Here is a 12,728-nt window from a genome sequence, read left to right as displayed (position 1 = left end):
ATTTAAATGTTACTCATTGTTATATAGTTGTTTCTTTTTATAGTAATTATGGTCCAATTTAATATATTTAACAATAAATTATCCTGTGAAATCGCGCAGAATATCGCCTGATACTTAGCCGACGAGACCGTAGCCAGAGATTGCACAGGACAATTTGTGAAAATTTCTGTTTCCACCTCTTTCTTTGCTATACAATAGTTTTCTCTTTGATAAATAATAACTTTTGAAAAATGTTAACATCTCTTTTTGTTAAAGAATAAAATTTTTGAGAACTTGTTTGAAAATATTTTTGCGTATCTTTCGTAAGCCCTCTGAGCTCAGCAGACATTCTCGTTAACTGCGCTGCCTTATGCTTGTCCCTTATTTGCTGTTTTCTCTTTCTTGGTTAACTTTTTTAATTTCCTAATTAATTTGATTCTTCTTTTTTTCCCTCCCTGCTCTTCTGATCTTTCCTGTTTTCGTTTTGTCTTATTTTCTGCAATAAATTATTAGTTTATTCACAGCTGGTATTTACTTACACAAATAGTCCTCTTCTCGTCAGGAACCCAGAAGGACTACATAGGTATGGAGGGGTGGGTAAGCCAAAGAGATTTACACTCTTTGAGTGTTTGTTTGATTAAAATTTAAGCCAAGAAGGAGAGAGAATGGGCATGAGATTATATGAGGAAATGTCTCAAGTCTTATCTTTCAAACAGGGGGCTAATCGTCTAGATTGGGGGGGGGGAGTTGTCTGCTGGGGTGGGGAGGTGAACGATCTGGATACCTCATAGTCTGGTATAATCCAATAATTGGATAAAGGTTCCTAGTCTGTTCATGGTTACTGTTGCTTTTTCATCTTCATCCCTGTGTTCAGGTTCCACAACATCAATAGGCCCCTCAGTTCGTAGCCCCTTTGGTTGCTTTCTCTGTTGTATGTTGAGCAAATAAAAGATAGTCGTTTTCATAAGTAATGTGCTTTTATGCTTTTTTTTTGTTCTTCTTGCCACCTTGTTAGCTGCTCTCTTTCTGCAATAAATTATTAGTTTATTCACAGTTGGTATTTACTTCTTTAACACCAAGTATCCTGGTGTTTGTGGAATATTTAAATACTAAATTATAGTGAGCTCACTATTAGCATTTTCCAAGCCATTTCAAACATTTAAAAACTTTTCCAACCATTTTTCAAAAGCATTTTCCAAGCCATTTCAAAAGAACAAAAATAGTCCTCTTCTCATCAGGAACACAGAAGAACTACCTGGGAAATAGGTTTGGAGGGGTGGGTAAGCCAATGAAATTTACACTGTTTGAGTGCTTGTTTGATTAAAATTAAAGCCTTGAAGCAGAGAGAATGGACACGAGTTTATATGAGGAATGTTTTGAGTTTTATCTTTTAAACAGGGGGCTAATCGTCCAGATTGGAGTTGTCTGCTGGGGGGGGGGGAGTGTGAACGATCTGGATACAATATAGTCTGGTATAATCCAATTGATTCTTGTGTAAAAGTTTCTAGTGTACCCATGGTTACTGTTGCTTTTTTATCTTCATCCCAGTCTTCAGGTTCCACAACATCAATGGGCCCCAGTTCTACAAGTAGGACTGGGCAGTTTTGTGAAAAGGATTGTGGCATGAGTAACAGCACTTTCTGGTGGACGATGATTCACCATAAGAGGGTTTGTGACCTTAATTTGGCCCTTAACTGATGGGTTCATACTCTCCTTTGGGCAGTGATAATGAATGGCACTGTGTTGCCGTAGACATCTACTAAACAGATAAGCTTTATGTCAATGTTTTCCGTGCCAAGCTGTGACACGCTCAGAGTATCCAGGTCAAAGACGCAGTGTTCTCATGTGATGGAACACAGCACAGTCATGACGGGATATGGAAGGTGCTCTTGTGGAAATGCTGGTAAATCCACAGGCCTCTCTCGCAGGTGATAGCTGAGAGAAGGCACAGGATCTGTCTCCCCAGAGCCATTGAAGTGCACAAGGTCTCACCTGAGGCCAAAGCCATCAGCCCCCTCCAACTGAGAGTCACACTCGAGAAGTGCATTACTCTTCCGCTGATGTTACGTTGGATCCAGCAACTGATGTCCGGCTCATCATAGTATTGGGTCTTACGTGTGTGGGCTTCGCTCAAGTTGGCGTTGTCCACCATGATTGTCATGTCAAGCACAAAGGTATCCCGGTCTCGATGATGGAAAATCAGATCCGGTTTGTGCAGACTGGTCCGTGTTGGTATGGCGGGCTCCCTGATGCAAGACCAGCCAGCCTTGGTGGCTGCATCCTGCACCACGATCGCGATCCTATCGTGCCGAGCTATCCGTGGAGCATGAGTACGGGGGCAAGATGTTTCCCAAAGTAGAGGGTCGACCACATGCATCGCAGTTGGTACTAGCGAGTGGTCGCCCTCTGGCACCCCGGACCGCTGTAGCAAGAAGGTTCGCACGAACCTTCAGATCACCGATGTAGTTTGCTCCGCTTAGCAGGCCCAAGGCCTTGGCAATCCACCGTGTGGAACGAGGTCGCTTTGCACAAGGCCACGGCCGTCCACTGTGGAATGGAGATTCTTAGCAAGGGCAGCCCTAAGGCTGTCTTTGCTCGTAATCAGCACCCCACAGTGTAGGCTTGGCTGCCTCTGCCTAGCCACCAAGTACTCAGCACTTTCCATTGTGAGAATATCACGGATCACTGGGTCATCGCTGGCCCAGAGTCTCTCAATGCGTTTGATCTTCAACAACGGAACTTGAACTCCAGGCTAACAATACCAAGGTCTCCATCGTAGATCAACGCGTGGAAGTATGCCTTGGGCGTATCATGCAGCAGTTAAAGCCAGGATCTGACAGCTGCCCTGACCGTGCGGTCCAGCCAGAGTAAATATTTCTTTGTTGACGCGGCCAGTACTCACTGGTGGTACATGGCAGGTACGAGGTTGGTCTTAAGCATGTAAAGAAGCTGCTGGGGCTTGAGCGGGGCCGAAGAGATGTTCTCCAGCCCCACCCGAAGCTTCCCAGCAACGTCCGCATTCGTCCTCATGGGTGAGAGAGGAACCCCAAGGTACTGTTGTACCTCTTCGATGTTAATTGCCGTATCGGTTCCCTGAATACCAGCAAGTGGGGGTGTGGGTTGACAATTCACTTCTTCCTCTTGCCATCAACGTCAATTCCCAGCGAAGCAGACTTTCCATCCAGTCCCGCACTAATTTCCATGCCCCAAAGCTGAAACTTCGCGGCAAGGTCATTAAGCAAGAACTAGAGGCGGTGATGGTGTTGTGCGATAAGTGCTATATCATCTGCGAATGCTCTGGCATTCACTCTACTCTCCCCTATCATAACACCTAGCTCAGGATCTGAAGAGTCTAGGATCCAGTCAATAACTGAGTTAAAGAGGTGAACGGCTCACAGAGGTCCAACCCTATACGCAAAGTTGTCTGAGCATCTCCCTAGAGCTTGCTTAGATAACCAAGCAAGGGCGAGGGAATACCCATCCTGCCAGTGGCCAATATGAGGCTCTGGTGACTGACCGAGTCAAAGACCTTCTTAATGTCAAGGAACACGATGTTCAAAGGCTTGTACATATGCTGATGCTGGCAAATGATGTTCTGGAGGAGCCACATGGAATCGGCAACTCCATCGCCAGACCTTAAGGCTTTCTGGCGTGTATTCCACGGAAGATCTTTCTTCATGCGCTTCGCCAGGACCCGGTGAAAGCACCTGATCGTAATGTCCGGTAAGGTTTTCGGACGGTGCTTGCCTGGGTCCTGGGTGCCAGATTCCTTAGGAATCAGCACAGTCACCACGGCGGAGGGCAGCGGGCAGGTAGCCCCCAAGCAACCACAGATTGAAGTGGGCTGCCAGCTCCTCATGCCGGACGTCCTTAAGATCATTAAGGGTCCTCTGTCGGGTCCTGGGCCCCCGTCATTCATACTCTCAGAGCAGTGTTTATGTCCTTGATCGTAATTGGAGCAACAACGCTCCACTGAACCGGCCCTTTGGACCTTAGCTTGCGCTTATCCTCCATTGAGGGTACCTGAAATATATCACGCCAGTATGGCTCTTGTTGAGCCATCGGTACTGGGGAAGATTCCTCCTTCCAGAGTCCAGATAGGATGTCTCCAGCACAGCGCTTTCTGTTCTTCTTGAAAGATTGCTGTGTGCGAGCGTGGGCAGCCCTACGTCTCGCTCTCGGACTTAAGTTGTTACGTTGGCATCTAACTGGTGGTTTAGGTCGTGTTAGAACCAAAGGGGGCAACCACCTGATATACTCAGCATCAAGCGCCACTCTGGTCATGGCTGTTGGTTGACCAGGAGCGATGGAATCGATGTCGATCCCATCAGGGACACCTAGTTCTTCAATGGCGTCTCTCATTTGTCGGGCCCAGTCCCGGTCGGGATCACAGTCCTGGACATCAGGAACCAAAGGATCCGTTTTAGGGAAGGGCGAGTCAGAGGCCTTGTTATCTGAGGGGGACATTAAGCGTTCTATTTGCTCGTCTCTGCTGCTAGTTTCTTGCTGTAAGGAACCCAGCAGCTCCTGGTAGGAAGAGCTTTTGCGGACACCCTTGCTGGAATACAATAGAACCGTACCTCATTCACTTGTAACACAGGTTGAGCCCTTTTGGTGGAGTTTCAGGCAGCTGTTGAGCTTGGGCCTGCATGGGTGGGTTCACTTAAGAAGATGCAATTTCTTTTGCACCGACAGCATTAGTTAGTAAAGTCAGGTTGAACACAAACGCCAAACACTTCACTTTTGCAGCCTCATAGAGTGATGGGGTGGAGCACATGTGACACCCTTTTATAGTTTCATTTGCGTAACTCCCCAGGGTGTCAATTACCAATGCAAATTGAGTTTGAATAGGAGAATAAAGTGGGTGATGTAACAACACGGACAGGACCATGGGTTTCTGTGGTTTTGCGTTTGCTCACATTGATTAGCATGCTACCTTGCTTTGTCTCCTTGGCTTTTTCAAACTCACCAATTGTTGTGTTGGCCAAAACTCCAGACCTATGTGCATTATTCAAGGAATACAGAATCTCTAATGAGAGTGTAGATTGACTGATTAATTTCTAGGGAGTGTGCTGGACTAAGTTCATCAACGTAGTTAACAGCCATCTGTTCTGACTCACTCCATTCAAATTTGGATATCATTTCTGGTGTTACTGTGCACTTCCCGGCGAAATGCTGTAAGGCCTTCATATCCACCGTCCTAGACGATAAAATAAACTCCATAAGAGCAATAAACTTGAGAGTTTTTTCTGTTAGAAGGGTGAAAGCTTGACGGACAGAGTCGATGCTAAAACCAAGATATGGGACACATTGCCTCTTGGCCAAGATGGACTTTTTGAGACCAATAAAGTAGCCCAGCAGAGATAGAGTATAACACACAATGAAAATTGTGGAAGAGGCTCTGGCAAAGGCATGCTCGCAATCTGAAGACAGGGCAAAATAAACCTGGGTAAGCCGGCCAAAACTGATTTCACCAATGTGTCTATCGTCTATATAAAGCAGGCATGGAATCCCTATAGAACGAAAATAATGCATGATTAAAAGGCCTTTGGAATGATATATACAAGCAGATGACTTCCAACCAAAAGGGATCGCGCTACTGACCTAATAGTAACCCTTCCACTGAAATCCGAACTTCCTACTGTAGGGAAAGAGAAGAATGTGATGGAAGCCCGATTAATCATCACGGACAGATTGAAAGGAGACTTTGGAGACATACCTAGGAATCATAGAGAGGTTATCAGAAGAAAAGGGGTATCCCTTATCCAAAGTTTGAGGAAACGATTGTTGTGACATAACCACGGTTTTGAAGGCTCTACAGTAAGGGGCATGACTATGTAAGGAGAGGAATCGCCCACTTTACCCCAGACAGAGATGGCTCCCGATTTTAAGCCAGCAACTATACAATCGTTAATAAAATCTACAAACGAATCACAGGATGGGTTATTAACAAAAATTTGAGCCAGAGGGACATCAGAATAAAAAAACTCCCCTTTAAACTGCCCCTTAAAGGGCTGAAAAAAGTCATAAACGTTCGCAAAGTCTTTAATCCAGCTCAAAACGGTATTGGCCAAATCGCACAGAGCGGAACGGGCTATGAACTCCCAAGATCCATAATGACCATGGAGGTTTCCTGCTACGAAGGACTCTGGATCCCTGAAGGCCAGCATGGAGACATCTGCTAACATGGAGCCGTCCAAAACGGATTTAACGAAGCTATTAGTAATGTGTGCATTAAGAGGCACCACCCCTTGAGCCATAGGGAGAGGATCACCATCAGAAGCAACCCAGCGGATAGAATTCTTTGCCGAACAGGACAGCTGGGAAGTCGGATTATAAACTTTGCACGCTTAGCAGGAGGCTGCAAGAGAGAAAACCATGGATGAGCACGATAAGGGGCGCGGCTCAAGGGATGGCGGATTTATGCCTCAGTAATCTAAGAGGAAATTAGACTCCAGTATAAAACTGCCAACCCAGAGCGGGAAAAGAAGGAAACGGAAAAAAGGAACGGAAAAGAAAAAACGCAGCACATTCGCAAAAAAACAAAAAGGAAAAACAATAAAAGATAGTGACAAAATAGAGCTTCATTTATTCAAGTAGGTGCCAAAAAATAAACATGTCTATGGAAATAAACGAAAAGCCAACGACAATCAAAACTAACTCTAAGGGTCATTGAGGGTTGGAATTGTCCCTAGAATGGAGGGCTCGCTTTATAAGGAGACAACCTGCCCCTAGCTAAACCCCGACGCTTCTTAAAACAGAACAGAGAGGTGTGGCCAGGAATTCTGCAAAAATTACAAATTAAACGAGTGTTCTTAAAATTATAACAAGCCATCCAAGAAGTAGAGATGGAGGCTGGAGCAGATGCTTGGAGGGACTTATCCACCTTTGCAATCAATTCCAGAACTTTGGAGTAATCCTTGTCTGAAAACAGCCACATAAAGTATGCCTGGGATTCTTCTACGGGTTTATCAAGACGATCCCTCAAGGCATGGGTTGCCGCCAACAAAAAGTCACCTTTTCATGTTTAGCGCTCTGGGCAACAGCAACAATGTCTTCAGTCAAAGTCAAGGCAGCATACTTGTCAAAATTTGGCTTGCGCCGCAAACCGTAGGCTGAAAGATTGGACAAACGCTTTCGACGCTAGTCTGCTGGCGGTTTTCCAGAGCTTGAACTCGTTGAAGTAAACGGGCAAGCTAACAATCATAATATAGATTTAGGCAAGCCTAAAAGCGGTGTTTCCCATTTCTTTAATTTTTGCTGGACCTTACAATGTTTTCATTGTAGTGAATAAGCGGCCAAAGTACCAATGTTTACAGTGCTTTATTTAATTGGCTCGTGGTTAAACTGAATGTCTGCAGTACAACAAAAATGTCATTATTTATGGCACGTAAAATTAATTTAGAGTATAGTTACTAATCTGCTTTCTAGCAATAGAAAATAGTTTTACGATTCTGTTATAGTTTCGCAGCAGTTTAGTAGACCCCACAATATCTAACATTGATATAGGATATATATCATTCTATATTAAGTCTGTTGGATTAGCTCAATCAAGAAAAAATAAAATCGTTTGTTTATTATATCAAGCCGATTTAGCTTCCGAATGCTCCTTCATATTTGATGCTGGCTTTACAAATAGACACGGAAGTCATGGATCTATTATGGCTCTCAACGTCCACTTTTTGGCGGTCAATTTCCTTCTACATGCAATAACTTATTCTTGCCTCTAATCTGTCAGATTCTCGTTTATATATATATATATATATACATTGTTCTTGAAGAAAAGTGTTGGCGTAGCTTGGGAAAATGTCAGACGCGTAAAGCATCATAAAAATATGGGAAATCTCATTTGCATTAACCTTCAACACTTAATTAGTATATGTGACAAAAACTAGTTTCATCAGTTTCAGTTTCGTCACTTAAAACAAAATACAAAATTTGCATGACAATCCCTCTTGGGATCAGGAAATACATTCACTCTTCTTGTGTTGATTATTGTGTAAAGTGTTGCATCATTCTGAGCACGTCCAAGTCACAGAATTGCTCATTGAAGTCACAAAGCTACTTGAGTTAGAAGCATAGGACTACCGATGTCTTCTCTTCCAGGTGACATTAAAGTCCATTGAAGGAGTGTTTTCTCGGCAACTGGTTGTCCAGGTTGTTCCACTCTTTGCGTGGTACTTTTCTTGATTGTGGCGTACGCACTTGCTCCTAAGACTATGTGAATGGGAATTTGAGGTCTTGTGTCGTTGTCTTCAATCTTGACTCCTTTGAGTTGGCTGTATTTACTTAGCAGAGTTGCATAATTTTGGTTATTGAGTGTCAGTAGTTGAGGCTTATGAACTTTCGTGAGTTCAATGTTTATGTCAAAATTTCCATCCACTGCTCCATGGGTCGCTGAATAAATCTCTACTTTGCTGGTTGACGAGCCAAGCATCACGTCTTCCACATCTACTTCTATTTACATTACACGTGCTGATTTCTTTATCGCTTACCTTCTCTGTTATCTTCTCTGCTGCAAACGCTTTTCGCGCGTTATCCACTTCTGTTAGTATTTCTTTCATGTTTGTCAAGTGTCTCGATATTGCAGATCACTTCCCACCTATAAGAACATTGTTGGTTTTCTCTTTGGTACTTTCGAGTTGCTTCAGTTTCGTTTCAAGTGTAGATTCGGCGTTTGCCAAGGTTTAGGTGTTGGCTTCATGTTTGTTTAGATGCAAATTAAAAGTACAAGGCAAATTGAAGATGACAATTATACTCACAACCGTCCTTTCGTGGTTGCCACATTTGCTGGAATTCTTTGGAGCCAAGCCAAGTCACAAGGTTGATTTTCTAGAAGCTTTAAAAATGGTCACAAGTTCCTGGGGTGGATCCAGGATTTAACAGAAAGGGGTTCGTTTTCTTGGACTGCCAAAGGCGGTCCCCTGTAGGGGGATTTGGGAGCATCCTTCCCGAGAAATTTTTGAAAACCAAGTTCCAGAAATGTGATTTCTGCCATTTTGAGGCCATGTTTGCATGTTTTAATGTCTCATTTTTTAAGGTCAAAATCATACTTTTTAGGATCGAAATTATTGCAAATTTGCGCTTAAATGAAAAAATTATGTTTTCGGATTGAAATTTACATATACAAAGCTATGTGAGTACTGTTTTTTTTTTTCAATTTTGTGTTTCATCGAAGATGGGATCAACAAGAAGCATTCTTCGGAGGTATTTTTCCGCAAAAAGTTGGACCACAGCAATATAGTTGACAGGCTCTTTGTAGTGAATGTTCATTAGGGCCAATCCTGACAGCCTTTCTGTTGTCGTAGTGGTCTGTAAGTAACCCTTGACAAGCTTCGAAGTGCTGTTTCCTCGCTCGTTGTCGGCTGAGGTGACTGGTATGGTGCAAGCAATTCGAAGCAAACAGTCGATGTTGGGAAAAATTTCAGGATCACAAGCCTGATGAAAAAGAAGAGAAAAAGGTCCACATCAGTTTAATGATCATTTTTTACTAGTGTTTTAACTCTGTTTAAAAACGTTTTTTCTAAAATTTAACTTTGTTATCTTTGACTTTTTTAAGAACATAGACCTAAAAAAAGAAAGTGCATTACCTCTAAAGCAGGTTGAAGTGAGTCTGGCTTGGTTAATTCTGATTGCCATTTTCTCAACCATTTTTCAAATTCAACATCCAGGGTCTGGGGACTTGGAAGTTCTGAGCAATACAGCGCTGACATCTCTTCACTGTTTGCATTTTCAAGCTTAATTATTATACTTGGTCCGAGGCCAAGTAACTGGACAGCATCTGTTCATTTGCTGTTAGGTATTTCTTTCCTTAGTATTAGATCTGGCAGAACAAAATTAGAAGGCAAGTCAGTGAAAATAAATTTGCCTCACTTAACTAAGCTCATCTAATACACAGGCAAGTTAAACAAAACATAGCTTACCAGAGTTTAGAGTTCAATGTCTTAACTCAAAGCTATACTGATTGGGACTTGTTTGTTTGGGATATTGTAAGGGGAGGGCATTTCATTACGTTTGATATAAAATTGGTTCGCTTGAAACTATAATTTGGAAAGGTATTATTTTTGTTGTAAAGATCAGATCTAATTTTGGGAATTGTTAAAAGTGTTCGAGTAATAGTTATGTAATATTTTGTGAAACCAAAATATTGGTTAAAAATGGAAACTCGCGTTCAGTTTATGTGTGAGTTCTGGTCTAAAAATATCTTGCATGCGCAGACCTTAATACTGTATTTGGGGATTGAGTTTTTGAAACACTCAAAGGTGAACAAAGAATTAGTCGCCTGTAGCATTGATTGCTAAAACTACAAAGAAGGATCACATCATTCTTTTCTCCTGAACTGCCTGATTTACAATTTTTTTTTGATAATTATTATTGGACCGTTAAAGTGTTACATGCCATTGAAAACAGATGTGATGGAACTTCAGGAGTAAACAATTTTAATTTCTTGATCAAAGAAATAGAAATGAATTATCTGTGCGCCACCTACATCTTTAGACCTTTCCAGAGAGACATTAAGTGTCCAAATTGACCAAATAAGAGCTGACTTAGTAATTATTTGAGTTTCTGCCAACAAAAAAGCATCGCTAATCTGATGGCATTGCTTACATTGCGTTGACAGATACTTAATGAGGGGGTAACAGTTCATTTTTTTGGTGGCTAGGGACAAGTGTGTCCCACCAAGAACTTCGTAAGTGTAGTGTCTTTCTCCTCTACCTTCCATTCACTTTGGTTGGAGATGGCCGCTACAAAAAGTGTCCCATAACTCCCTGCAGAGTTTTTCTCCATTTCCTCTTCGAGACTTTTAACAAATTCATCATTGACCTTTCTAAACTGCCTCACTTTAGGAGGCAATTCCATTTTACGAATTGTATGTTGATTCACAATCAGTGTCATGATTGAAAACAGCAGCTTTTTTGGCAGGATAGATTGCCAAAAAATACTCACCAGCAGCTTGAGGTCTGAAAGCGTTTCCTGGAGCAAAAGAAATTGTCATTAATTTTGCCATTTGCATGTTTCACAATTAATCAGAGTGCTGAACTATTAAAAACAGTGGGTTTTTGGCAAGATGAAGTGGGCAGTTTATTTAAATTAAAAAATACTCACACACTTGAGGTAAGCCGCCATTTCCTAGAACAAAAGAAATTGTTTTTACATTTGTGCGTTTCAAGTTAAGTGCCATGATTTAAAACAGAGGTTTTTTTGGCAGGATGGTGTGGAGAGTTTATCTAAATTAAAAAATACTCACCCAGGTGAGGAAAGCCGCCATTCCCTAGAACAAAAGAAATAATTTTTAACATGTTTCAAGTAAATTGCTATGATTTAAAACAGAGGGTTTTTTATGTTGTCCGTCTTAATAAATTATAAACAAACTGATTTTCATTGAATTAAGATTGTTTGAACAAGTATTCCTTTAATTAGGGTGATAAAAGTTTAAAAAAAACATGTTTATAAAGCCATCATTCTCGAAACCAAACACTTTTCTGTGAACATCTTACAGTACTTTGTATTAAAAGGCTAATAGGTGGTTTACTGGTGTTTATTTTTAAGAACATAAATAGAATAAAGCTATTAACAAAATGTTCATGTTCATGCTAACACTCTTCACAATGATTGTAGAATTGATTTTATTTTTACAAAAACAGCAACATTTTATATGCGCAATTCGATAAATGAAATGCTTTCTTCTGTTTGAAAGAAATGCGCATGTACTTAATACGAATGGATAAAATGGTCTTTTGTGTCAAAATACAGAAGAAATTGAAGAATAAATCTTTTGCAAACCGTTCAAGTGCTCTATTTTTACTGGTAACGATCTTAATCCTCTGTTTGAGGCTCTCTGTCTTCTGTTGTAACATATTCTTCTTGGTACTATGAGGGGTATCATGTGTTACAGTGTATACCAAAAAAATGATTGCATAGACAGAAGTAAGTTAATGTAAATTTAATTGCAACGACCTCCATACTTCTATATGGAGCCACCTTAAAAGTAAAATGTGTTTGTCCCTCTAACATTGTTTATTTAAAATTTAGCTGCATGTATGTAAAATTATTTTAGATCATGTTTTTATAATTTATAACATACCTGTGCCATAGGGTGCAGCCTTTATTCAAACATACCAACGTGCATTAATGTAGCTTTGTGTCATTTAGTACCGTCTTTTACTGTTACTGTCTCTAGCATTTCCATTTCTTCCAGCTCTTCCATAATCATTTTTGTTTCTGAGACACTGTATCCATTGGAAAGAACAAAACACAGTGATCCTGACTCTCAAATTCTGAAATTGCAAAACAACTCATTATAAGAAACAGTTATCTTCCGTTTACTCATTCTGCGGGAACTTAAACAAAGACTGCAAAATTATGAAAGGTGTGATTGAAAGGTTACTACCGGTAATATTAATTTCATGTGACGAAAAACTATAAAATAATAATGGCTTTGTCTTCTTGAGGACCTGAAGTTGTAGCCTCTCGCTGCTAAGTGTTTTTGACATTATTTCTATTTGAAATTGTTACAACCCATTAGATGTCTAAAAAAAACTTGAGCTAAATCACAATATGTAAGCTTACCGTACTGCACAGCCTGAACAGTTAAAGTGAAGTGAACGAAACACATTGAACGAGGGAACTTCTTGGGTTGCTTTGACTGTTGCGAAATGGGAATTTTACTGGAGTGGGTGATACACCTTGGAAACAGAACATTACTTAGCTAAAGTTTGTTCATTTTGCAATATTGGGCCGGGAAGGGT

At 41.2% G+C, this 12,728-nt stretch overlaps 1 protein-coding gene across 2 annotated transcripts; it reads right to left on the bottom strand.

The window, feature by feature from the left end:
- Positions 1-6,959: 6,959 nt before the first annotated feature.
- On the bottom strand, positions 6,960-11,323 carry LOC144650264 (52 kDa repressor of the inhibitor of the protein kinase-like). 2 transcript variants are annotated; one of them, XM_078509938.1, is made up of 4 exons: positions 11,228-11,323; positions 11,086-11,109; positions 9,570-9,802; positions 6,960-9,417 (listed from the first exon to the last, which is right to left on the bottom strand). In XM_078509938.1, exons 3-4 carry the CDS (start codon positions 9,690-9,692, stop codon positions 9,136-9,138), a joined length of 405 nt encoding a protein of 134 aa, XP_078366064.1. In that variant the 5' UTR covers positions 9,693-9,802; positions 11,086-11,109; positions 11,228-11,323; the 3' UTR covers positions 6,960-9,135. The 2 variants fall into 2 exon arrangements, with proteins under 2 accessions (XP_078366064.1, XP_078366065.1); XM_078509939.1 differs by lacking the exons at positions 11,086-11,109; positions 11,228-11,323 and having other exon boundaries at positions 9,570-11,013.
- Between the last annotated feature and the right edge of the window lie 1,405 nt (positions 11,324-12,728).

The sequence above is a fragment of the Oculina patagonica genome, chromosome 4 (assembly GCF_052425735.1).
Source record: "Oculina patagonica isolate OP01 chromosome 4, crgOcupat, whole genome shotgun sequence".
NCBI lineage: Eukaryota > Metazoa > Cnidaria > Anthozoa > Scleractinia > Oculinidae > Oculina > Oculina patagonica.
The sequence above is the reverse complement of the archived record's forward strand: the minus strand, read 5'-3'. Positions and strand labels throughout refer to the sequence as shown.

What these genes read in the sequence shown, in the direction of transcription:
- LOC144650264 (XM_078509938.1), bottom strand. Translation starts at nt 9,692, where the DNA reads ATGTCAGCGCTGTATTGCTCAGAACTTCCAAGTCCCCAGACCCTGGAT. An exon ending in CACTTCAACCTGCTTTAGAG is followed by an intron (nt 9,418 to 9,569) that starts GTAATGCACTTT and finishes CTTTTTCATCAG; the next exon opens with GCTTGTGATCCTGAAATTTT.